At 40.4% G+C, this 26,924-nt stretch overlaps 2 protein-coding genes across 6 annotated transcripts in view; both read right to left on the bottom strand.

Moving 5' to 3' along the window:
* The window catches only part of LOC106901225 (glutamate receptor-interacting protein 1-like), a 30,962-nt gene extending 20,247 nt beyond the window's left edge, over positions 1-10,715 (bottom strand). The window contains exon 1 of the mRNA XM_014963666.1: positions 10,664-10,715. The gene's annotated coding sequence lies outside the window, so the exon portion shown is untranslated. The remainder of the gene's footprint in view (positions 1-10,663) is intronic.
* GRIP1 (glutamate receptor interacting protein 1) overlaps positions 15-26,924 on the bottom strand; it is a 108,122-nt gene continuing 81,212 nt past the window's right edge. For 3 of the 5 annotated variants that reach the window (XM_014963657.1, XM_014963659.1, XM_014963661.1), the window contains 12 exons: positions 26,300-26,369; positions 25,895-26,040; positions 22,709-22,853; positions 21,542-21,681; positions 21,167-21,355; positions 17,037-17,190; positions 15,087-15,287; positions 12,555-12,666; positions 12,357-12,401; positions 9,766-9,999; positions 3,416-3,562; positions 15-1,824 (listed from right to left, as the gene is read on the bottom strand). In XM_014963657.1, the coding sequence (XP_014819143.1) occupies positions 1,588-1,824; positions 3,416-3,562; positions 9,766-9,999; positions 12,357-12,401; positions 12,555-12,666; positions 15,087-15,287; positions 17,037-17,190; positions 21,167-21,355; positions 21,542-21,681; positions 22,709-22,853; positions 25,895-26,040; positions 26,300-26,369 (1,820 nt within the window). In that variant the 3' untranslated portion in view covers positions 15-1,587. The remainder of the gene's footprint in view (positions 1,825-3,415; positions 3,563-9,765; positions 10,000-12,356; positions 12,402-12,554; positions 12,667-15,086; positions 15,288-17,036; positions 17,191-21,166; positions 21,356-21,541; positions 21,682-22,708; positions 22,854-25,894; positions 26,041-26,299; positions 26,370-26,924) is intronic. The other 2 variants (XM_014963658.1, XM_014963660.1) reach the window with 2 other exon arrangements.

Here is a 26,924-nt window from a genome sequence, read left to right as displayed (position 1 = left end):
AATGTGCTACCTCATTTTAATGTCTTTAAATCACTGTTTATTTCAATTTATACAGTTTTCCATACAAATATTTGCAACAGTTTGAATTTCAAAAAACATAACATAGACGATAAATATCATGCTATTAAAGTATTAAATTTGTACAAAAATACTTTACAGTTTAATACTTATTTGTTACAAATAAAAATACATATTTAAGTGACTCATGAACATTTTCTTTTTTTTTTTTTTATACATGATTCAGCATTTGAATGTCATTCTGACCTTTTCTGGCAGTGCTGAAATAGAAATCAGAGCTACTCATGTGTGGGGGGCAAGGTGAGCTTGTTCATGTATCAGAAATAGCAAGAGGGATACAGTGAAACAGTTTCAATTGACCAGAAACAACTCTGTTAAGGTGATTTGCTTAGATATGGAGACTCTACAAATGTACAAATCCAGTATCTTTATATTCACCAATAACAATAATTACCAATAACAACTTGAATACCGGAATAAACCAAAGCAGCTGCTGGTGAGCGTATAAAGCAACTGGCAGTATTTTATTGCTTGAGGGGAGAGGAGAGAATTTGTGATGTGTTCGTAAAATATATTTACAGTTTTAAATTCTAAAAATCTGTTGCAGGGGGTAATGTTGTTTTTGTAATGTTTTATTGTAAAGAAGGCTGAAAACAAAGTATATTAAATAGGACTTCTGTCCCTTCAAGAAATTGTTTAACTTAAAAAGCTCATGTGTGACAGTACAGGTTTATGGATCATTGAAGAGCTTTTGTATCAATCTTCTACTGACATAGTTTATAAAAAGCCATTTTCTTTTAAAATGTTTCTAATTTGTCTGCAGTCATTTCAGTTTTACTCTTGTCAGTAATCCTCCTTCAGAGGTTTTTATCCCATTCAAAAAGTCTCTGCTTAAAAATCCCCACAGGATGCAAGAGAGAGGGGCAGATATTTCGTTGCATAGGGAGTAACAGATGTTCTAACAAAACTTACCAAAGAGGGGGAGTGATGTTCACCGCCTGCTGCAGCTTCCAACGACCATTTGGTTAAACCATCCTTTGTCTGAAGAGCCCACCCTTCTTGCCAGCAGAACAAAGGTCCCCAAAATCACAGATCTAGCCATTTCACAAGAAAACCCGGTGCAACGTTCCACTCGTCCATCAGACAACACCTTTTGGATAAAATGTTTTTAAAAGTGTGTAACCATGTAACCTGGACACCACTGTTAGCAGAGGTTAATTCCATGCTTTTCCCTCAAATAGCAGCTGCTGAGGAAAAGAGAGGAACATTTAAATCATATTTAAAACATCTCCCCAGTTTCTTTTTTTCTGGGGGAAAAAAGGCCCTTAGGATTTTTTTCTACCGTTGCTAATGCTAGATTGTTTAGAATGGAACAACTTGACTTAATGAAGAATTAAAGTTTTTCCAAAGTAACCATGAATTACTATAAGCCTTGAGACAGAAAGACTGACCTCCTGTGCTTTTTAGTGCTATAATAGTGTCTGAGCCTCAATCTCAGAGAAATCTTAAAGGGGTTTAGCACCATAATTGTCTTTTCGTTACCGAATGTCCCACTGGAAGGATGTTCTGCTATAAGGTGTTGGTGGGATCCCGTGTCTCCACGCTAACGTTGGCGTGTCCGCTCTGCTGCAGGAAGGCGTGACTCGGGTCGCTCCACTCCCCGCTCCCTGAGCTCTGCTGCTCTGAGCTTCCCTTCTGAGACGCCAGCGGGTTCCTGCTGATCACCAGCTCCAGCTTATTGCCAGACTCCGCAATGAGGGGCACAACCAGGCAGCAGTCAAAGTCTCTGGTGCGAACGTGGTTTACCTGAACAATTGGAAGATAGAGTTTTGTTACCATTTTAGGAAAAAAGAATCATAGAATCATAGAACTGTCTAGGTTGGGAGGGACCTTTAAGATCATCTAGTCCAACCATCAACCTAAACTGATGAAAACCATCACTAAACCATGGCACTAAGCACTACATCAACCCATCTTTTGAACACCTCCAGGGATGGTACCTCAACCACTTCCCTGGGCAGCCCATTCCAATGTTCAATAACCCTTTCCGTGTAAAAATTTTCCCGAATATCCAATCTGAACCTCCCCTGGTACAACTTGAGGCCATTTCCTCTTGTCCTATCTCCTGTGACTTGGGAGATGAGACCGACCCCCACCTCTCTACACCCCCCCTTCAGGTAGTTATAGAGCGTGATAAGGTCCCCCCTCAGCCTCCTCCAGACTGAACACCCCCAGCTCCCTCAGCCTCTCCTCATAAGACTTACTCTCCAGACCCCTCACCAGCTTCATTGCCCTTCTCTGGACCCGCTCCAGCACCTCAATGTCTTTTTGTGGTAAGGGGCCCAAAACTGGACCCAGCACTCAAGGTGGGGCCTCACCAGCGCCCAGTACAGCATGAGATCACAAGAGAAACAGATTAATCCTTAAGGCTATGGAACCTGATTTAGATATTCCAGGTGGAGAATCACCCAATACAAGACTGTCCAACCGTGGTGTCTGGTCTGCAGACACCAGTAACTTTTCTACTCAGCCTTTAACAGAGCGGAGCGGAAGCATCGTATTTACACTAGTGATAGCTGTTGGCAGCTGTCACAATGCCTACTCCAGAAGTGACATTTAAGAGCACATCGTTATTCTGTCTTTCATGGTGTTCATTAATTTAAATGCAATAGATCGCATCTAAAATGTCAGTTCAGGTCTTCTCTGGTTTTTATTAATATCTGAAGTATGTTACTAGGCTGGTTGACTAAATATGAGTTTTTCCATCATGCTCCAAGTTGGCACTGTGGTGCTCAGTGGGAATCACATTATTCCAACTGTGCCAATCAACAACGCGGATTGAGCACAGAAACAATACTCAAGTCTGTATCAAGAACAGCAAAAATTACAAATCTCTCGGGAAACGCCTCAGCACATTCCAGCTTTCCAGTGAGCACTTGTAGTGTCTCCTTTGGAGTTCTGAAATATCTAACATTCTGAAATAATCCGTTTCTTTAAATACGATTTTACAGAAAAATCCAGCCTTAGTGCCACTGTGTAAAAAGCCCAAGTCACCTTGAAGCGCTGCCTTTTCTTACTGAGGGGTCTCAGTGTCTTACACGGCCTGTGGCACAGAGCAATGACCCTCATTTGTCCTTCTTCCCCTCCCCCTGCACACATCCTTTCCCAGCAGAAACAGAACAGTACTGCTCATCATTTAAAATATAATAAGCCATGTAGATAATAACTTGTTCCAAATAAGTGATGTAAACACTTTACACAGTTCTACCATCAGGCCTGTGTACACAGCTGCAGTGTCATCACAACACCCTGCAGCGTCATCACAAACCTTTTTACAAAGTGAAATGAAGTATGTCACAGCCCTTCACGCTAAACCTGCATGGGGCCACAAACCTACCTGTAAAAGCCTGTCGTAGGGTTTTAACCCTCCCAGATCGCCAGGGCCAGCTGGGCGAATGTTTTTAACATAGACGCCTTTCTCCAGTAAACCATCCGAGACACTGAACCCAAAGTCTTCTCCATCAGAGTCCTTGTACAAAGTTACCTGTGGAGGTGACGTGACATGATGAGGAGGAGAAAAAAAGTAAAAGTTTGTTCACATTTCTACAAGCACTGGCAGGCTTTCTTCCTAGCGTGGTTTGGTTTGTTTTTTCCCCTTTAGCAAGCTCACTTACCTACTATTTGGTACTTACAGTATTACGTGAGAGTTGTCTCCATTTTGATATTCTAGTAATATTCTCAGAAGCTGCCTTATTCTTCTGTAATAAGCAGCCCTTTTCACTTCTGCTTGCCAGCTGGGAAATTGGGGGTTTCATCCCACCTTTTGTGGTGTCATTATTTTTTTGGAGTCTTAGTTGTTTTTTTTTTTTTCTACCCTGTTCTCTAGTTGCCAGCATCTGAGTACAAGCAGCCAGCTGGTCATCTGGTTAAGTTTAGGTTTGCTTCAGGGATGACGACCTGGCCTTAACCACTGAGTATCGTGTCTTCCAAAACTTCCCTAGGGCATAAATGCCACCAGCATCATACACCCTCACCCGGTTTTGGCCAGGCAATGGTCCACCGTGGAAAAGGCCTAATCTCACAAGTGCTCAGTATGAGAGTTACAATGCAATCTTTTAAGAGAGTATGAATGAAGGCTCCTTCAGCAAGAGCTTGCAGGCAGCGTTCTTACAGTCACATAGCCAAGAGACAGTCACAGAGTCATAGGGGTCTCATAGACAGGCATTCAAAAGCAGGACACAGGAGTTAATAAAACTGTTAGCAGAAGGTTTTTCAGGTGTTCAGAGAACAAGTCCTCGCAGATAGTTTTGTGAATTCAGTTATTTGAGGGAAAAGGATTCAGCCTGCGTTGTAGGTATGTGGTATGCCTACGTCAACAAAGAGCACAGATAGTTGGCTGTGGGTTTTTCCCCCCTGCTCTCTGCAGTTTTCTTGAATCTACTTGGCTTTAACTAGAATGAAACCAGACTCGCTGCTCAGTTTGGTAGCTCTCCTGGGCCACAGCTGAGGTAAGTGAGATGTCACACTTCCTCCACCTCACATGAATTTTAGGAGTCAATGGGCATTTCAGCTACTGAAAAACCTATTTGCAAATTCAAAATAATTCATCATAGATTGATTTTAATTTGTATCAACAGCTGCTGTACCAGCAGGACTTCGGGAAACTTGTAATAATTTGTTATCAACAGAGGCTTTTGTTTGTGATATCATAGCATGTCTAACATGGCTTTGATCTGAAGTATGTTTGAAGCTGCTATGAAAGTGCCACAATTCTACAAGACTGAAACAATAAATAAAGGAGGGAGATCAATTTTATTCACAGATTTTTCTACCTTTCCTGACAAGAATGAAAAATAATTAGCACTGGCCCAAGACACAAATTCTCCTCAAATGAGATCGTAACTTTTTTTCCACACTGTCACAAAGGATAGGAGAGCATCATGTTAACTGCTTCTTAATGAAGCCTTGAAAAGTAAATGTAAAAATGTGATATGGTGCCTAAGAGAAGACTTACTTAAAATACTATGTGCTATTCCAGCATAGATGGCACAATTTTTAAAGGGAACTCCCCCTTTCCACTTAAGCTTTTTCTTTTCCCCTTCCTCTTCCTTCAGGCACTGGACTTAAGTGGAACTGGATCCAACCTCAGATGAACTACAAAACCATATGAAACGGGGCTCTCTGAAGTCACCTAGACTGTATTCTTGCCCCGAGGCAGGATCAACTGCATCTAACCCATTTCTGAGAGACATTTATCTGTCCTGCTTTTTAAAATTTCCAGTGATGGAGACTCCACAGTCTATTAAAGCAATCCCTTCCAGTGCTTCAGATGTTTTCTGCATGTCTAAACTAAATCGCCCTGGTGGAGAGTTAACCCTGCTGCCATCCACAGAGAACAGATCGCTTCATCCTCCCCTTCTCTGCAGCCATGTCACACAAGGATTGCTTTTCTCTGGGCTCTCCTCGGGAGGTTAACATCCTTCTTTAATTTTCAGACCCCAAACTGGACACTCTATTACAGTCTAGATCTTATCCAAGCCACACTAGAGTGGAGGATAGTTCTGCCTGTACTACAGATGGTGGTCCCACTGGACACTGGTCTAGGACAGTGTTGCTTTTTTCCTATTTTTAGCGAGTGACCTATTAGCAAACAAAATACATACAAATTCTGTTCTACAGACCTAAGGAAGTGCCGTTCCACATCAGCTCACCTTATCTTTTGTCTTGTCTATAATCACGCCCAGGGAATCCACACGCTACTTCATGCCCAGCTTGTGAGTCAAAAAAATGGAGCATTGCAAATGGTAAGGGACATGAAAGAGGAGTTTTGCCGTGGAAGTGAGAGCCTGTGTTCACAGGACAGTGGGCAGTACTGCAACAGTGGGGCACGGGGGGAAGCAGAACTTAAGAATAATCATCTAATGTCTTTTATTGCCCCTCCCCCCACCCTGTTGCTCGGGTTGGACTTCCCTGATTTACACGGACTGAGCACTCCAGAAGGGAATTACTCACTACCCTGCAATCAGAACTTTTGAAGTATAAAAATATTTTCTCATTTCTCTGGTTTTTCAGATCTGCAGATCATAAAAGATTTAAAAAAACTGTTTTCTTTATGGCTGTTTTCTCTTGACTTTTGGTTTATTTAACAGGAGCTTGGAAATTAAAGAAACTCATTCTTTTAAGAGATGAGGTTGTGATTTAACTTTGTTGCATATTTGACAGATGTCCCATTTTTTAGGTGCAAGTCATCTGCACAGAACTTTCTTCTGTATTTGTACAATTATAGGTTGGAATTTTGGGGTTACTTCTTTTTCAGGCAGCATATATTCTTAAAAGGAAATCGCAGAAGTAAACCCCCTGCTATCTGAAGTACTCAGATTTTTATTTAATTTATATTTAAATTATTTTTATTTAAATTTATATTTAAGAATGGGTATGGGCAAAGCACACAGGTTTCGCATCTCCACTTGCCAGTAAGGCAGCCCTGTCTGAGGGGTCCCAGACTGCAGGCCATTCCTGCAACACCTATATCATGCTGTTTTATCTGTACTTCTGATCACAACACTTTGGCAGGTTTGATCTCAATAGCAAAACCTCCATTATGGGCAATTTGTTAGACTTTTAAATTTACAGCAGGAGCCTAAGGGAAAAAGAAAGCTGAACTGGAAATTTAATTCATATTTCATAAGCAATTAAATAGTTACAAATTTTAAACAGAGGCTCACAAGTTTTGAGTCTGTTTCTATGCCTCTCCTCCCTCTCAAATCTATGGGAAAATGCTTAATTTAAATTCATACATCTTGCACAGATCAGCTATTGAGGTATTTTAACCAACTGTAATTTTAGGTTAATGACTACTTGCGATAATAATATTGAAAAATTATCTGATGTCTAGTGCATATTTTTGCTCTCAGAGGAATGTGTGCTCTATGAAACTTTAAAAAATGGTCCGCTATGATTTTTAGAAAAATATTAATCTATGTGCTTACCTAGGTAGATAAAATCAATTAAAGGCATTAATTAAATTTGGGCACTGATATAGCAATAAGCTATCCGGTTGAAGTGAATGTTATTTATTAAACCATCTAGAACAAATGTTTGAAGAGATTTGTATGACAGTTACCTCAATTGCAGCTTCCTCAGGACAAGGGCAGTTCAAGTACACGCCTGGCGAGTGTAATGCAGGGAAATAAGAAAGAGCCCTGAAGAATTCAGGTTAACTTGCTGCAAAATTTGCAGCATTCAGCAAGATAATCCTCAGGGCTGCATTGCCTTTCTGACAGGTGTATATCTGAGAAGGACAAGCCACTAATGTCATCTGCACACCATCCTGTTCCGTCAGACTAACTTGTGTTTGTAGCCTCAGCAGTTTTTATCCAGTCTCATTCTCTCCTACCCTATACAGTCGGCCTGGCTATTGATGCATTTCATTCTTACATGTGGCTTTTTCTTTGGTAGAACCACAAATCCTCGCTCTCACAGTCAGATTATGAAAAACCAGTGGAACGTCATCCTTAGGTGGCCCATTTTCTGCAATCAAACTTAAGGTATGAACTCTGATGTGTAGGGCACATAGGCCCTGCCTCAACAGGCACGCAGGGCCATGGCATCGTGGCCATAAATAGGCACCTTGACCCGTCCTGCTGAAGAAACTGGGAAAGCTCAGCAGCACACAGTCAAACACATCATCTTGCTATGCCTTAGCTTGTATTTCAACAACCATTTATACCATCACAGTTAGCCAAAACAGTGTTCAACACACATCACTGCTTGTCCCATCAGTGGCCCAGCTGATTAAGACACTTGCCTGCAGAGGACAGACCACATTTGCCAGCAAGTTCTGTTACGAAAAATCCCCAAATCAAGGCATTTCTCTGATAGTGAAGCTAAGTAATTCCTGTGGCACTGCAGCTCTTTTGGATAACTATCATTGGATAAGTTGTCCATGAGAAATAGCAACTGTAGAGGTTATTGGTGTTAAACTAGAGGCCTAATACAAAAATGAAGGAGGAGAGAGAAAGTAACAGGCCCATTACTGCACAAGAACCAGTAAGAAAACTGACAAGTAAGAACTTGCTAAGATGGGCATGAATACGAAAGCAGCCCATGATGCTTGGGTTAAGCTGCATGTGAGATCATAGGGGTACAAGCCCACTTTGGTCAATCAGACTGTAAGATCTAGTCAATGCTTTCCATTTTTCTTAAATGACTATAAGGATTTGGAAAATCCTTGGTGCAGGTTCAACTTCTAGATTTTTAGAAAGGAAATGAGTCTTTTTCTGGATGACAGAAGAGACAGTATTAGCAAACTCAACATCACTTCAGCAGACAGGAGAAAAAAGGGTATATTATCTGAACAAGAACTGGAAATTTCTAAAACAGAAGGTCACAGCAATCTAAAAAAAAAGGCAACTGAAGAAAGAGAACCTCAAGGACAGGGTATTTTTTTACTGCCCAGGACTCTAAGAGCTAACAGCTAGCATAGAATACTGACTCATTAATAGAAATCTGACTCCTCCTTTCCAGGAAAGGATTTTTTTTATCAATCATGAAAGGCTGCTTTTATAATCCACAGGAGAAAAGCATGCCTTTGCTCAGTGTGAGCACGCCATGAAACACCTACTGGCGTAGCTTTGTTTTGTATCTCACATTTACTTGCCACACAGGAAAACTGAGCACAGTAACTAACTCCATTAATCACTTCACATCAAGCTGGAAATATGAACAGCTTAAAACTAGCACAATCTATTCTATTGATTGTTTACATTGGCAATGGATTAACTTCCCATATATAAGATCCACTCTGTACTACCTTCTGCAAACATTCCTTTAGCCCACACTCAGCAAGTCCTCACCTCACTGAACTAAACTGCATGAACTACAAATGAAACTGAGTCAAATCCACAGGGACTAGAAACTAAACCAACTCTCTTGAGACTGACATGTGACCTCTTAATGAAACTTCTCTGTGCTTCTGCCTCCTCTCTGGGAGGATCTCAGGCCTTTAAGAGGAATACGGGTGGAGATGGGATGCTCATTCCCATCAAGGAGAACAGCATTATAACGTCCCCCAGACTTCTGGAAACTGGTTGCTGTTATGGCCTCGCTGCAGGGTGTTTGCTGTGCTGTGTATCTAGAGATACTTTATCCAGGACTTCCTTGGGGTGCAGAACCACCTTCATATCACCAGGTGATTTCTACAGTCTTCAGCAGTGAAAAGTTGCACAGACTGAAGTTTATTTATCCTCTTTAGAGCAAAGGAATTACAAAGAGAAGAGAAGCAACAGCTAATTTGAAATAACATTCCATATTATGTACATAGAGCTTCACGTATTTGATTCAAAATGAGTGGTAATTTGAAAAAGGACCAATGGGAGCCCCAAACCCTCCTGAGTAATTTCCTAAAGAAATGTATTTTCTAGAAATTAAACTTTGCTTTCTTAATGAACACATTTTGCAGAGATGAGTTATTGGTGTTGTCAATTCAAATTACCATTGGATGCTCCTTGCAAAAGAGCAGTCCCTTTTGAGGATTTATTGTAATATAAAATAGCAGACAAGGATGCATCTTATTTGTTTGTTTCCCCCACAAGGATATATCATTAATGTGTTTGTAAGAACTAATATGCATGGCCTCCAAATTACATCTGTGGAGTCATTATAAAAAGTGCTTACTGTATTGCCATATAATTAGATTCCCTATACTGAATATATTATTTCAAAGCTGTCAGAAGAAAAATTACAGACCTTGTGTAACTCCACAGGAGTTGGTGACATGATTTCTTTCATTTCTTGCTTAATTTTTCTCAGAACCATGGATTTTCTCCCCACATCTGACGGCAATGTGTTGCTACGAGTAGCTTGACTGTAATGTGGCCTTACAGAACTTCTCTCCTGGAAGCTGGCTTGTCTTCCCAGCTGGCTACGAGGCTGTGGGTTTTCATGGTTCAAACTCATTGTACTTCCTGACATAATTGTGGCCTAGAGCATTAATGAACAGGTTAATTTTTAACACAGAATGCGGGTTAAGTAAGCGGTTAATTCATAGCAGTTGGAAAAACATCTCTATTCTTTGTTAAAACACACAATCACTCAGGGCACAGCAAAAGGCAAGAGGACAGATGTTCAATCTGCTTGCAAGTCACTATAAAATAAAGGACCACAACAAAACACAACAACAATAACAGAACCCTACAGGCAAAAGTTTTCAGATGGCATTTCAAACTAAAATACTGAGCACTAGAATGGCTATGCTTGTAAGCTTGTCCCCTGGCAGGCAGACTGAAGAGTGCGTAGTATAATTGCTTACTTTAAAAATATTTTACATGTAAATAAAACAACATTTAATTTGCGGCATAATTGCATTTGTTGGAATTGGAGCTACAAGAAGGCGTTTATAATGCAGACTCTGTGCGCAAGGTGAAAAAAACGTGAGTCAGCAGAACATGTAGGCAGGTGTAGAGTCAGCACTGGCAGAGAGTGTGCCTGGACACCCTCCCAGGCCGGGTACAGCTCAGTGCAGGTAAGCTCCCTGCCTGGAAAGACATTTGGCATAATGTACATATTGCAAGGAGGGTGAATTCTTGACAGACGACGATGGGAGTCATCGCACCCACTGGGGGGAAGGGACTGCCATGAAAAGCACCCGTGCACGAGCCTCCTCCCTTAGGCAAGGCTTTCTGCTCTGGGGAATGGAGGCAAACACACCCTGGCATGGCCACTGCGCAGAGGTGCCGCCGTTGGGATAGGCTACGCTGAATCCTGGTTATTATTTCCTAGTTATTGCCGATGGACAAGCGAAAAGGGAAATTAAAAGGCCACAACCTGAATTCTGACTCGGACAGGATGCAGGCAGCCTTCTTGAATATGTGTAGTAAAAATAAAGGGGGGGGAGAAAAAGGGGAAAACAGGCAAATAACCTGACTCTGGTGAGCATGTCTCTTGCCCTTCCTTCTCCCAGCTCCAGCCCTACTTTCACTCTGTGATAATATATTGTAGCCTCAACAGTCTGTCTTGTGCTCAGAGATGACTGATATTACTGCCTGATGGAGCAAAACCATCCAGAGGACTTGGCAAACAACAGTTTTCTTTGCTCTTTGGCTGAGGACCTTGAAATGAAAAACGATAAGGAGTCCTTGACTACGCAATGGCACTTCATAAAATAGAGGCATCGCCGTTCTCAGCATCCTGTCATACTGAATGAGTCTTGCTTTCATTTTCAGAGCTGTGGGATGTGCAACAAGACGATGCTATAAATGATACAGCATCTACAGTTCTGAATTTAACTTTTGTGAAAGGCTGAGAAAAATTCAATGTGTTGAAGTAAGTGAATTCTGGTCAGCATGAATGATCTATTTCCATTTCAAAATGATCTATTTCCATATCCTTTTATTGTGCTCTGAATATTGAAAACTGCAAGAGAAGCCTGCGGTACTGAACCATATCTAACTATGGAATTAAACCAGTATAACATTTTCTCCTACATTTCTCTGGTTTGCAATAACAAATACATGAGAATCACTTTTGCTACCCGTACATGCAATACAAAAACCATAAATCTGAGGAAGTAAATTAATCTAAACTGAAAAACTTTCACCCAGTTATGCCATTCACATTCCTCCTGACTGCTAAAGGACTTTATATAACATAAAAATGAAAATGAGATTCTGCCAGTTTTGCAGCTCCAGGAATTTAAAAGAACATAAAAGAAAATATTTTAGGACCTTTCATTCTGTAGCTTTAAGTGGCAGTATAATCTTAATTGTTCTGATTAGACAACTTAGAGAAAAGGTGATTAGAAAAATAAAGACTCAGAGTTACTCTGTCTCTGTTCCCTTCTCCCTCTGTTCCCCCCAACCTAACACAAAGCATGGTTAGATTTGCAATTAACTTTGGGATGAAATGTGAAAATTTGTTGCATAGTGAAGAAATCGCTATATAATGAACATTTCTCCCATTGGCAGCTTTTTTTTTTGCAGGGTGGTAAGACTGCAGGTAAACATTTTGAAAAGCCAATTTTCTTTTATGTTCATCTTAATCAAATTAAGTTTCAATTTAAAAGGCAACCTACAACATGCTAAGGAAAGCTGCACAAAGCGTCTGTCAGAGAATGGGATGCATTGCTGCAGGAGGGTTTATGCCCACTCCAGAAGTTCTGCGCCATTTGCTGCCTGTGCAGAGGCAGCACCGAGGATTACGCACAGCAGAAGCTGCAAGTCAAAGCTCTGAGGTGAACATGTTTATAGAATTTGGGTTGCATTGTACAAAAGAAAACAGCTCTGGTTAGGGGCAGGGGAGGCAGCTGCACAAGCACAAATATAAAGGTAAAGGGTAGGTACCAAGAGAGTCATGTTTCTCAAACACAGACGCCTGTCAGCCTTGTCCTGTGGAGAGGGGTTAAAGCTTTTAAATGAATTGGTGTGATTAGTGCAACTTAAAAGAAAAGAAAAAGGAGAAAATAAAACGAAAGTAAACCAAACCAAACCAAAACCATTATATTTCTCTATAATTGGAAAGAAAGGTTAAGATTGTTCTACCTCTAGTTCCCTCAGAATTCCTGACTGGCCACAGGTCTCTAAATCCTCCAGAGCCTGAGACCAGAAATTTTCCTCCTGGTCAGCCTCGGTGTTATCATGGGTACCTGCGAAGCTAGATTTACAATGAGAGGTTAAGAAAATGTGGACTTTTTTTTCCCTCAAAAAATATATTTTACACACGTGCGTTGCCACAGATTGCACCTTGAATGACAGAAGGTTACAGTAGGTAGGCTGGAGAGTGGGGAAGAGTCGCCCATCAGGAGAGGCTGGATGAGCATGCAGAGCACACGACAGACAAGTCTTCTCATAACCTGGCAGTCACTAGCAGCTGGCAGGATCTGAGCAGCTAGTTATTCGGTAAGGAGATAAATGGATTCCAGGAACAATTCAATACACATTTTTACTGGGTTGAAACGGGGACCTCCCTATGAAAATTAATGAATCAACCAGTAGCTGTGTGCAGAGCTGCTCCATGCCATGAATATTTGCAATAAAACCTTTCAACCTCGTGGACTTCTCCCGGGGAATAGGAAAAGAGCCCTCATTTTTGCAAACAGCATTTTGCAAAAGAGGGATGGTGGTGCTTTTTACCCGATTCCTTCAGCCTAAGCTGCATTTATCATTATCAATTTAAGCCCACCTGGCTGCCATCATATAAACTGCTCCAGTCATTTCATACACAAACACAGGGAAACTCTTGGGGATGCAACTGTCTTGCGTGGAGACTTAGGTCTCTGGTGTTTTATGAACGCACTGAAGCCTTACTTCTAGCGCTCCTGAGCGGGATGCTGGTGACAGCGATGATCAGGGAAATTGCCCAGCAAGAGAGGTCTGATAAAAAATGCCAACTCTGGACTGCAGCAACACCGCCCAAAGCAACACCATCACAGTGTATGTGTATAGGGGGAGGAAGCAGCAGTTTTTGGCTGTCTTAGCAAGGGGAATTGGCTCAATGAGAGTTCACACAAGCACCAGAGCTGCTGCGCGGGAGGGGGCTGATTATGTGAAAGGCAGAGGGGAAAGATGAGGAAGGAAAGAATGAGAATTCGCCCTTTTGGTGGCAGCAAGCTGTTACTTTGCAGCAGCTGCCCATGGACTGCAGCTAGTGGTGCTTAACAGCACATAAACAGAGCAAACACTATTATGGAAGCATCTGAGGCCTTGCTCGACAAACAATGTATTACCAAGAATAGCATGGATGTAACACTGTTAACAGAATAGCTTTTAAATAGGAGAATTGCCCAGCACAACGGATGACAGCTCCAATGCCTCAAACACATGATACTCTGCCTCAGAGATGCTTTCTCACAGTTACGATCAGTCAAGCAGACAATGGTCAGCCATTTCCATCTCTTATTGCAATGATTCTCCATCTAGCACCAGTGTCTCTTCTAAGATATTGCAATAGATACAGCAACAGTGAGAATACCTACTCAGATCACAGCTGCAATTCCTCCCAGGCAAGATAAGAAAGTATTTAAAACACGATTTTAGAAAGATGCTTGACTTCTGAAATTAGCTCTTTCAATAAACCTAAGTAGTTGTCTCAACAGCCAATGTTGAACACAGACTAATTTATCCATTACAATACTTTTCTTTATATTGCATACTAATATTATAATATGAAATGGAACTTGAGTTCATTAACAGGATTATTTGAGGCAATTATCTGTGACAACAAAGACTGGTTTTCCTAGAACTGGAGGTCCATTTATTCTCTGACTTCCGTGAAATCTGAAATCATGATGCCTATAAGCCTAGACTTCCTTTTAGCTGAAGCAATCCCTTCTTCTGCCCTCACCTCCTCTTTTGCCTTTTCTCCTAGTCTTGTCTCCTGGTGTGTGAAATGCTCAACTTTTCCATCTCCATTACAGCCACATGAATAAGCTGATTTGTAGCTGAGTTACTGCACCAGAAAAAACAGAGGTACGAAAATAGTTTTGCATCTAGATGGCTTTTTTTTCTGAAGCCTGAGAGATTGATTTTATGTCATGTGAAATATTGTTTGACCTATAACGAATATATTTGGTTTTCTGATGCTTATTCAAAGAGCCATCAGAAATTTAGATGCATAAAAATGCTGAAGGAGAGGTAGTGGGACAGATATGAAGACACAGGTACCTGTGATTTGGTTCTTATTGCCATATGAGAGACAAAATCTTTTTTTCTTTGTTTTTTTTTTTTTTTTAATTCAGGAGGTGATAGGACGTTCTATGATCTGGCAGGCTCATTCCTGTAAGTAGTGTTTTAATGTGCAAAAATTCTCCCTGGAGCAGGACTTATAACAGACTTGTCCTACCTGCCAGCCATACACATACACACCAGGCTACAGAGCAGTTTAAGCTCTCTGGTTTCATTTGCTTGCTAAGTGAACTTTCATTGTCACTCAATGGCATGTTAATGATGTATTTTCTGCTTTTACCCTGTTTTTCTCCTTTTTCTCCTTTCAACTGTTTTTCCTTTCTTCACCCTTCCCCTGGCCTGCCCTGAGCCCAGCTGGATCTCACTCCTGTCCACTCCTTCTTCACCTACCTGGATGTATTCCACTCTTCCAGCTGTCCCCCACCTTTCCTTTGCCCACCAGAGGCACCTCTCCACATCTTGCTCTCTTTCTTCATGCTCCTGATGCTCTCTGCCCCCGATCTTTCTACAGAAGTTTGCTTTAAATGGTTTTCTTGATTCTCTCCCAATGTCTCAGTCTCCTTCTGTTGCCACATATTCTTGGAAGCTGTGCTACACAAAATAAAGGTAAGAAAAAATTACTTTTTTGTGTTATAGAAGGAGACAAGTTGCTTAGCTAGAGGCAGAGAAAAGGGGGTTTTCTGGGGATCCCTGTAACAGGCTGGAAGAACAGATATGCCCTTCACAAATACTCCAGCACTTCGTATAGGAACACCATCAGGTGTGGCATAATCCATTTTACAGATAAGGGTTAAAATAATCATTATTTTAATTCGTGCCATATATCTCAGGTGTAAGTCACATTGACAAGTAGAACAAGACTCTTTAATATGCATACTTTCTGTTGAACCGTGCTTGAAAATGGTAGTGGAATACAAGCTTTTCATTTAGAAGATGCTGTGTTTTACGATCCAGCTTTCCGGTTCATTGCTCATCAACTTTTTCAGCCTATGACTTATGTAACTGCAAAACAGGAGGCATTCTGGAATCTATGGCTGAATCTCATCTGAGAAACAAAATATGGGCTTTAACTGTGGAGAAAGGTGCTGCTATTAAATTAAAGATATTAACTTACCAAGAATGTGAAGAAAACTATGGTCATATCCTTTATTAAATATTGTCCACTACTAGGCTATGAAAACTATGTTTCTGGCCAGTAGGGACCAAAGGAGCTGGATATGGACTGAGAACTCACACTTGTCCAGATCTTTGCTATCATCTTGCCAGGCTTGCCTCCAGGCAAAATGCCACTGGGCAATCTGCTGTATCAGAGGGTTTGTTATTCAGATTCTGAAAAGCAGCAGGGGTGTACAAGCTTTGCCTTGATTTGTATTTCAAAGGCTGGACCTTATGGATTTACTTATTCAGTATGTTTATTCAGGCACCAGAAAGGGTTTTTTCTAGTACAAAACCTGAACTTCTCACAGATGGGATTTCAGGCTCATTGTGCTGCTGCACCAAGACACTGTATATCTAATGAAGGACATACATGTCTGCAAGTCCAGCATGGGTACAACGAACACAGAGATCTTTCTGTGTTGTCCGTCTGTCTTTGTCAAAGGAAGAACAGTTCTTTGGTAGGAATTACCCAAGTCTCTGCAGTGGAACAGATCATACTTAGAACAGAGAATAAGAGACTTTTGGGTCTTTCACTATCTCCAAGCATTGTCAACTAAGCATTTGTCCTCCATGAAGTTCTTTTGCCTGCAGAGAAACTAACTGAAAAGGAGATTTACTTCGCAGAAGAAGAGGAATGAATGCAAGGAAGACTACATTAGCTTTCAACAAGACATTTCTACCTGGATCACTTAGCTCTACTGAATCACTGCAGATGTCTCAAGCATTTATGGAAGAAGCCTGTAATTTCTGCTTCTTTGCCCAAACCAAAATGAAGAGTTTTCATGGAAGAGAAAAGATCAACATGCCAGTTGTCTTTAGACACTTTATTTGTAGGTTTATTTTTGTGGAGTGGAAAACAGCAGTTTTTTTCTGAAGCTTACCCAAGGGAATGCACTAATTTTTTTGTTTGTTTATTCTTAAGAGGTAAATACTGGGGGTGTTTTTTGTCTGAAGTAACTCACAATAAACATATGTCTTGGATTTGGCATCATAATCTTCCATAAATATCACTAATCTCCCCTAGTAAGTTTCAGGAAGTATAAATACTATATCCCATATTTAAAGGAAGAGCTGTTACAGCTGCATTAGAAAACCAGAATTCCATTGCAGACAGGAAGTGTTCATTTTTGAGGCACTGCTGCAGCTGCAGATCAGAAAACAGAAAAGCATATGGGAACTTACCTGCTTGCTGTAGGTCGGTCCCATTCGTCATCACTCAGCCCTGTATCATGAAATGGGTGGTTTCGTGGTTTGCTTGGAGGGGACAAACTAGTCTGTTTAGGAGTCCTCCATTCATAGGCATTGAAGTTGTATCCTGAAGCCTGATAGCTGTGTCCTAACAAGATGAATTGTATATTTAGTGCACTGTATGCTTTGTAATGACAGAAAAGCACATCTCTGGAGCTGGGTTCTCTAGAATTTGGATGTGGACTCACAATTGCTACCTTTTTTTGCAGTAGTAATCAGGTCATTTATGACCTAAATTATGCCCGGAATTAGGTGTGCTCTACAGCTTCTGCTGTGAAAGACCATTGAAAGCAAAATCTGAAATATATCTAACACTGTTGTCTTAGTGCTTATGTCTTGGCTGCTTCTGAAGTTTAGTTCTAGACACCTTCACAACTTATCAGTTTCCAATTTGACATCAAACATTAAATACTAGTGAATAAATAATGTGTGTTATGGATGTGTGAAATATGTGTTTACGTGGTCATGTGCAATGTGCCCAAAATGAAACCTAAGCTACTAAGAAAACCGTGCTTCAGACCTATTGAAAAAAGAGTTTGCAAGGATGCATGAAAAAACCTCATCAACTTGACTTTTCAGATGACAAGCAAGAAAGTTTTTTCTTCCTCCTGGTAATTTTCTCAAATTTGAAAGCAATGCAGCCAAGAATTAGTGACATATTAGTGTTAATTACACTACCCATCTGTAGAATGGCTACCTAGATGCAGAAGTTGGCATGGTGCAGAGGCTCTCGAGTGACCAGTAACTGGAGTAATGCCAGAAGAGGAAGGAGAGCAGCTGCCTCGGCACTGCTGAGGCAAGGCCTCGTTAATACACCTGCAGGACTGTGCGGTCACAGCCCTGGACAAGGCCAACATGGGAATCTCTGCACCCTTTGTGGAAGGGGGACTTGCACTTAGCACAGACACTGCTTTTTGCTAGGGCTCCCAGAGCTGAGAAAAGAGCTGTCTCACGATGGGCACACATGCCCAGAATCAATATATACCCTTGGAAAGCTCATCTTGCAGAAAGTGATTTATCTGTCAGCCATTTCCAAATATCTCAAAGGTGCGTAAATGGCATCAGACGGCCTTTATGATGACCTTTATATCTGAAGAGTTTATTTCTGGGTGCTTTCATCATACAAGCAATGTTAGCATTAATTCAATAGTATTTCTTTAACTGAATTAAGTGTAATTTTAATTCCAAGTAGGAACCAGACAGTCTGGCTTCCAGGTGATGCATCAAGAAGAACACGTGAATTAACTTGTCACAAGCTGATGCTGATCTGTTAAGCAAAATCCATTACGGTAGAGCTGCTATATACACATATATTTCATCTTGACATATTCTTTTTCTAACTCTGTAGTTGGTGTTTTCTGATGTGCATATTGGATTAGGATGTTCTATTTTGTTGATGACTAACAAATATCACTGCTGTCACCTCTCTAAAGAGGACAATTTGCTTCCATAAATCAGTCTAGACCTGTCTACCTCAAATCTCATGTAACTAGAGAGTTGACACTGAAGTGCTGGAGCGTGTCCAGAGGACAGCCACGAAGCTAGTGAGGGGTCCAGAGAACAAGTCATATGAGGAGAGGCTGAGAGAACTGGGCATGTTTAGTTTGGAGAAGAGGAGGCTGAGGGGAGACCTTATTGCCCTCTACAACTACCTGAAAGGAGGTTGTAGAGAGGTGGATGTTGGCCTCTTCTCCAGAGGTGGTCTAGAGTTGCAGCAGGGGAGGTTTAGATTAGATATTAGGAAGAATTACTTTACTGAGAGAGTGGTCAGGCACTGGAACAGCCTGCCCAGGGAGGTGGTGGAGTCACCATCCCTGGAGGTATTTAAGAAACATGTAGACATGGGTCTTCAGGGCATGCTCTAGTGCCCAAGATTATTGGTTTGTGGGGGGGTGTGATGTGGTGGGGTGTTGTGTTTTTTGTTTTGTGGGGTTTTCTTTGGGTTTTTTGTTGTTGTTGTTGGTTTTTTTTTTTGAGGTTGGACTCGATGATCTCAGAGGTCCCTTCCAACCATGGTGATTCTGTGATTTTCCAGCTAATTGGCAGACATTAACATACCCCTAGATTCTAGGAAGGGTTTTGGTTGCAAAAATGTGACTGCTGTGTGGGGAAGGGTCTGGATTAGTAAGGCAGACACATTAGACAAAGGTACAAAATGGTGTATTAATTCGAGGAGAGAAAAGACTGCTCACCAGCATTAAATTAGTAACTAATAGGATAAAGCATTATCTGGTGCTCCAGAAACATTCCCCAAACTCCTCAATTTGCTTAGCCTGTGCTTATGCCAAGAAAGGTCTGGAAAGAAGCCAAAGTCAACTTGACAGGTTCAAGACAGAATGAGCTTTCATAGAAATGTGGGTCACATTAGTACCACAGCAAGGGATAAGGCACAAATCTGATTACACTCGGGCTGTTTAGCAGAAGTGCCATGTATCCAGACAAGTCTGGGCTGATTCTTTCAAGGGAGTTAGAAAAAAATCTGCTTTGAGATACTGGTTTAATTTTGACATCGCATCCAAATCATCAGGACATTGGAAAGCAGTCTGGGCCTCAAACCTTTGCACAGTTGAACAATTTGCTCCAAATATAATCAATTCACCCAGGAAATGAGAACTATCATTTGGTCACTTTTTCAGCAACACTTCTCCTTAGAATGTAAAAGTATCAGAAGAAGATCTAATGTGATTTATTTTGATAAACTGACCAAACCAGTTAAAAACAGAAAAGTGGACAAATTCGTCCCAACTCTTAACTCCAGTTAGATACAAACTATACAAGGGGAATATAGCCCAATGCATTGAGTACTAAATAAAGCATTGTATGTAACAATAAATTAAAAGAAAAATGTAGAAAACTGGAGTTATAATTAAATATATTGAGACTGTCTTGTTTAAAGCAAGTTGATGCCAAACATATGCAGTAAGGCTACAAAATACCTAAAAATTAAAGAATGGAAAAAGCAAGGCCACTAGTACTGACATCAGCTACTTCCTGATCTCAAGCAGCTCAGCAGTTTTCAAAGGAAATGTTCTGCTTTCCAGAAGCAACTGTCAGTGTTATCACTGAGCAGCCACATTAGAGAATAGCAATGAAAGTAATCAGCACAGAACTTCAGTCTATATGAGAAATCTGTTGGGCAGAGCTCAGTTTCAGTCCTCTGTGTGAGGGTACAAAAGAGAGCTATTGTCCACGAGCTACTACCCATGCTCCTGGAAAGCAACAGAAAGAAACAGAGAAATAAAACTGAAAGAATGTGTAAAACCAGAGAGAGAGAGAAAGTAATATTTGAAGTAAGGATCTACCTGTCCAGATACCTGCCAGGTAGTGGGAATGTACTGCTGTACTATGGAAATAGAATTAAATAGAACACTGAAGCTACGTGGAAGTTATTTTTCTCATTATCTAGACAAGACATTTGCATCCCTTACTACCTAAATAAATGTGTTTTACAAATTAAAATGAGATTATTTGAAAATCCTATATAAAACAAAAGTCAAATAGAAGTAGAAAATTTAGTGTAAGGAAAATCATGTTCTTCAAATAGAATGCTTGTTTTTGAGAGCTGAAAGTTAGATGTTAATGCTGCAGGAATGAGGAAGAAGCGTAAGATTTACAAATCACAAGCGATGTCTAACATTCCCCCTTCAGTAGTTTGTAATAAATCTGTTGTCAGTTAAAAATTACCGTGTATGGGCATCAAATTCATGAACATCTTCAGTGTTTTCTATGCCTTGCATTGATCTGTATTTGAAGGATAAACTCATTTAGTTGTGGATGAGCTATGGACTGGGCTATTCAGATGTCAGTAAAGCTAACAAAAGTCCATTAATGTATTGATAAATGCTTCATAACACATCACGTTGTCATGAACGAATGAATCTGGGGCCAGCCAAGTGTAAGAAATCATGCTGCCTGGCGAGGTGTGTGGTCAAAATGAGACACTGGCACATTACAAAGTACAAGGTTTAAGGTGGGTACAGATAAAGTTCCCTTTAAGGCAAAGGAAGGTCAACCACGAAGGCGATAATTTCTACTTTAAATGTCGATTGCATTCTTAATAGTACCTTGATTTCCAAAGCTGGTGTCAATACCAGAGCCATCCCACGACTCCACTGCGCTGTCAACACTTGGGACTGTAGTGGAATAGATGTCCGAGAGTTTGCCAGATTTCTGTGCAGCAGAGGTTTCATCTTCAGCATCACTCAGTTCACTTATGTGACCCACAGGGACAGAAAATTTCTTGGGACTGGTAGCTGAAAAGAATTAAAAAAAAAAAAAATTAAAAAGGAGGTGGTGAACATTTCTTTCCTGCAGTTCTAAGCAGTAAGTTCTCTGCTTTTTAATACTGACACAACATTTTTCCAGGGATGGCCTAAATGCTTGTTAATCTGTAACAGCACACGCATTAAAGACCACTGATGCTACCCTTGGCCACTCACCATCTGTCTGCTTCTTGATTTTCAAGGTGACAGTTTCTCCTGCCATCTGTAACAAATGAATGGCTTCACTCAAAGGTTTTCCTTTCAGACTGCTACTATTTATTGCCAGGATTCTGTCTCCTATGTGAATCGCCCCAGTCCTACAATTAGAGAGAGAAGTAAAACATTGAGAAGTGAGCATAAAAAGCAACAAAGGCAATTTCTTTGCATATTTGGAGCATGAAAGTCTCATCTTCCTTTCTTTCATTTTGCTTCTATAGCTGTGTTACAGAGTAATTCTTTTGTTTGAAACGCCTAAAGCAAGTCACCTTTGTTGTAGTGACAATAGCAGAGCTAAGGGATGGAGATGTGGATTTCTGTGTTACTGCAGTAGTTGAGTTAATCACCTATGGATGATATTCCTTGCAGCCCACGTTTCAGAGCAATCTCAGGCAGCTCAGTAAGTTCTAAAATGAGTCAAATTTCTAGAAGTCTCACAACATAACAGATAATGGCAGTGTGAGCCAGCAACCAGCTATTTCAAGAACATGGCTTTCAGGATGGATCGTATCAAGAGAAGAAAATAAATTTTCTTTGTGAATTCACTGTTTGTTCTGGCTGTGCACAGTATCATGTTTTCTGTGCTGTAAGTTCTCTCTGAAAGGTACCAATTGCAATGACTGCCTGTCTTAGAAATAATAGGTAATAGACAACCTTAGCATTTTCATCATTCTCTATTCATCACTTACCATGAGGAACATTTCTGCTCCTTGGATAATGCTTGCTATGGTGTATGTAAGTGCACACACAGATGCAGTACGTGCACAAACTTAGACACATGGAGTGCTTTCCTTACCTATTGTCGTATACAGGGCTATTGCTTTTAAAAGGATGCTAAAATGTTCCTGTGATTGAGCAGTTTGATTGACTAGTCTTTGCTATAATAAAGACCACAATCCTCTGCTCTGTCTTGTACAGTATGTGCAAGAACATCCTGTTAAGATATTGCTCATGCTCCTGAACTCGGCAATGATCAAAAAAGCAACAGCAAACAGATTATAGACTCAGATCTGTAGAGTTATAAAAAAATTAATTCCTGAACCATGAAAATTAGCATCTTCAGGTAAACAAAGCAGGTCTTTATCTTGACAAAAAGAATGTTTAAAAATAATTTGCTTTCCAATTTACCTTTCAGCTAATCCTCCTTTTGTAAGGCTGGAAATGATTATGGGATCAAAGGGCTCTTCAGTACCAGAGATTGTAATTCCAAGAGGCCCACCATAGCGCTTGAGCTCAACGGTATAAATAATTGCTCCAGAGCTCTCCTGTTCATCTGCAATAAATGCCAAGGGGATGCAATTGGTTTCTTATGAAAGAGGGAATGAAAAAAATAGCACATTCAGTCTAGTGACTGGTAATCAAACAACATTTTCAAAGGATTAGATTTCAAATACACTTCTTAATCATATTCGACTGGATTATTTTGAAAAAAAAACACAAAAACCCCCACCACCATACAACCAAAACCAAAAACTTCTCTTGTGCAGTTTCTTTTTTATTGCCAAAACCTGATTACATTGAAGTCAACAGAAAATCTCCCATCATTCTATTAAGACTAAACTTTAGTCCATTTAAAATCCTTCTATCTTTCCTGTTAAAATATAACTTCAGGCTATTTTGTTACACAGTCACAGAATGCCTGAGGTTGGAAGGGACCTCTGGAAGTCTTTTTGTCCAACTCCCCACCCAAGCAGGGCCACCAGGATCAGGTTGCCCAGGACTGTGTCCAAATGGCTTCTGAATATCTCCAAGGATGGAGACTCCACAACCTCTCTGGGCAACCTGTGCTAGTGCTCAGCCACCTTTACAGTAAAAAATTTTTTCCTGATGTTCAGGAACAACCTCCTGTGTTTCAGTTGGTGTCCATTGCCTCTTGTCTTGTCAGAGAGCCTGGCTCCACCTGCTTTATAGTTTTCCTTCAGATATTTATGTATATTGATAAAAGCCTTCTCTTCTCCAGGGTAAATGGTCCCAACTCCCTCAGCCTTTCCTCATAAGAGAGATGCTCTAGCCCTTTCACTATCTTTGTGGCCCTTCCATTGTGCCCGTGTCTCTCTTGCACTGGAGAGCCCAGGACTGGATGCAGCACTCCAGAAATCTCTCACCTGTAGTGAGCAGAAGGGAAGGATCACTTCCCTCAACCTAAAGCAGCCCAAGGGGCTGCTGATCTTCTTTGACACAAGGGTACATTATTAGAGAAAAGACAAGTTACTACTATTGTATAAACACTGGTACTCATCTGTTTCTTGAACTGAATGGAAGGTATTTAGAATCAAAGATAATTCAAAAATTTTAACACCAAACTTCCTGAAAAGAATTGTGGGAAAATCAAAAGTTATGATAAGATGAGCAGGTGTCTTACTAAGAGAACCTGAAATACATGTTTTTGATGGACAAGTTTTAAGCTTTTGTAACAGAATCAAAAATAGCTTCTGAATTCTGAATTATCAACTAAACTGAATAATAACTTCACTAAATTTGATTTTGTTATATTGCATCAAGTCATTTGCATTATTTTGAAATTTTAGTCTCATCAGTCAGTCATCAGAAATGGAGAAGAATTCATCAATGAGTTTAAATACAATGTATTTTCCTTAAACAATACCCAGCAGGTGTTGCAGCAACAAGAAAGGCTCCTGTATATATACACTGCATGCTCTTTACATATTATCAAAAAAAAAAATCACAGTGGGAGAGCAATCAACTGCAGCATCTTCGAGTTGTGATAAGATATTTTAAAATTTAAAATGCTAGATTTCTTCTCAGATCAAAATAACAAATGCTCCCTTGCCCATCTTACGATATTGGTATTCAGCCATGACGTCTGGCCTGGCGGGCAACTCTTCCTAGATCTGTGGGTAATGACATTTTGAATGGCTCAGTGAGTGTGGAAAATGTCTAGGATGCACATTCTGTAAATGTTACTAGAACTAACGTGAGACAAGCTAGAAAATTCAAATGTTCCCAGTTCTATTTTTTAGATAGAAAAACTTTAAAAGGAAAAAAAAACGACACCTGCATTGCTAGTAAAGGTTCAAAGAGTTGCTTTCTTCTAATGCTGAACGTGGTATTTAAGCAGAGCTGGAGAAATACTAGTATTTTTGGAGCAACTTTGTTTCTTCCCATTTTGCAGAAAATTTAGGCCTTTAGCTTCCCCCCATCCCAACTCCCTCCTATTTCTGCCTTGCTATCCACATAAAGAAAATGGTAAACATATAGAATCAAAGGAAAGAAGAATGAGTGGTGTTTATTCAGCAAAGAATACTGGGATTTTTCATGCTTAGCGTTGGCCTTGCATTCCTACTTTGGGCATTCTCATCGGTGTTTTGGCACAGTTCACATGACCTAGACTTTACCTTTACATGCTTTTTCCAGAAGCACCCAACTCCCTAAACCCCACTGGAAGCCCCTGGCCAGCTGACGGTGGGCTGGCACATAAGCTCCCACTGCACAGCAGAAGAGTGGCAGCACTTCCTTGCTTGCCTGAGTATTTTTGGAACAACAACAAATCCCTTGGGATCTAATGCCAACAACGTTTACACAGGTGTGGCACTGACCCAGTATGAGACTTCAACTGAAGGATGAAAAGTAATCCACCAAGCTAATTGAAAATGTAACACCCAGTATTTGCTAAGGGTTGACACAATACTGACGTTTCTCTGCTATCAACTGTGAGTAAGAAGTTATTAATCACACAGTGGCCCTGCCACATGAGTTGGAAGTTTATAGATCTTAGTGAATGACTGGAAAGGAGACTGGTACATTATGTCTGTCTTCCGATTAGCCCTAGTTAAGAAAATTAATGGCAGAGTGCAACAAATGTCAAATTGCTACACTGATCTCTTCAATGCTCTTTCCAGGCAGCAGAAATGTGAGCTATCCAAGAACATAGCATGCATGTGGCCTTAATTCACAATGAAGGCCAGTTTTGCCATGAAAGCAAAGAATGATATTCAAAAAAGCATGGTAGCTGTTAGGTTAATCAGGAGATAAAATTGTCCTCAGCTTGGGAAGCTGGCAGGAAAAACAGAAAAGAGAAAAAATGCTGAAAACAACCTTATATGGCTGCACCCGAGGGGAACTGAAGATGTTGTTTTGCAATGTAGCTCCTGTAGGTAATATAGCCACTGAGAAAATTCAAAACTGTATATACTATTACAATTCTTTTTAGTGTGATGTTTTCTGATTGGCATTAGCATAAGACAGCCATGCTTAGAAAAAACATTTCACTGAAATTTAAATGCAAAAGAATAACCCTCTGTCCTAAAAATCCTGAAAATACATGAGAATCTGCAATAGGCTCATTGCTAATACCGGAATTATCTTCATCTTTGCGGATCTTTAACTTTACAAGGTCTTCACAGTGCTGAAGGATCTGGACAGCATCTTCCATTGAACAATTGTCAAGCCGAATATTATCTATTGCAAGCAACTTATCACCCAGTTCGAGCGTCCCAGTTCTGTGAACAAGCAAACAAGCTTATATGAAATTCTAGTAGCATTAAAGTATCTTAGAAGATAAGAACATTGTTATAGAAACAAGACGGATTTTCAAAAAGCAATTATTTCTTAATATGCTGGACTTCTCATTTGTAACCGTTTTTTTTTTTTTTTTTTTTTTTTTTAAAGCAGTGTCTCTTACAGGCTCCCTCTGTTTAACTTGAGTCTGGGTGGCTACACAATGGAACTCAATTTTTACTGGAAGACTGAATGTCTTACCTGTGAGCAACGCTTCCTTTCTTTATATCAGAAATAACCAGAGGGTCCCCTGGTTTTCTACTGGATGGAGCTGTAATAAAGAATACATACAAGTATTTATTTGGTTTTTTTCTAGATATGCAGATGGGCCAATTCTGTTCACTTTATTTACCTACATTGTATTTCCTCCCTTCCCCTAAATTACATGAATACAAACAATTGTCATCAGCATATTAGTAAGACTGCATATTCCTCAAAAATTAGAAAATGCCAGGATTAAGGTGGCTAGTGCAAAGTGAATTTCACCTCGTGTGTCTGTATTCTGGGTTAGGCCAGGACTGAACAGTAGAGCTCCAGTGATCTATCATAAAATGCTGTGTAGTTACAACATGTAAGGAAGACTTTCTGTTAGTAGAACTTTCAGCACAACTACTAATGCTGATCTTTTGCCACAATATTTCTGCCAGTCACAAATCATGTTTTATAATATCCCCGACCAACAGAGTTGCTGTGGCAAAACATCTATAGCGAGCTACCTCATGTTTTTTACATCCACTATTTTCTCATTCAGTGCTTAAGGCAGAGGTATGAAGATGGTGCTTCCTGGGTGAGAAGGAGGAATCTACTTTACAATAAATGAGATGCT

This window comes from Calidris pugnax, unplaced genomic scaffold, assembly GCF_001431845.1.
Source record: "Calidris pugnax isolate Ruff unplaced genomic scaffold, ASM143184v1 scaffold44, whole genome shotgun sequence".
NCBI classification, from domain to species: Eukaryota; Metazoa; Chordata; class Aves; order Charadriiformes; family Scolopacidae; genus Calidris; species Calidris pugnax.
The sequence above is the reverse complement of the archived record's forward strand: the minus strand, read 5'-3'. Positions and strand labels throughout refer to the sequence as shown.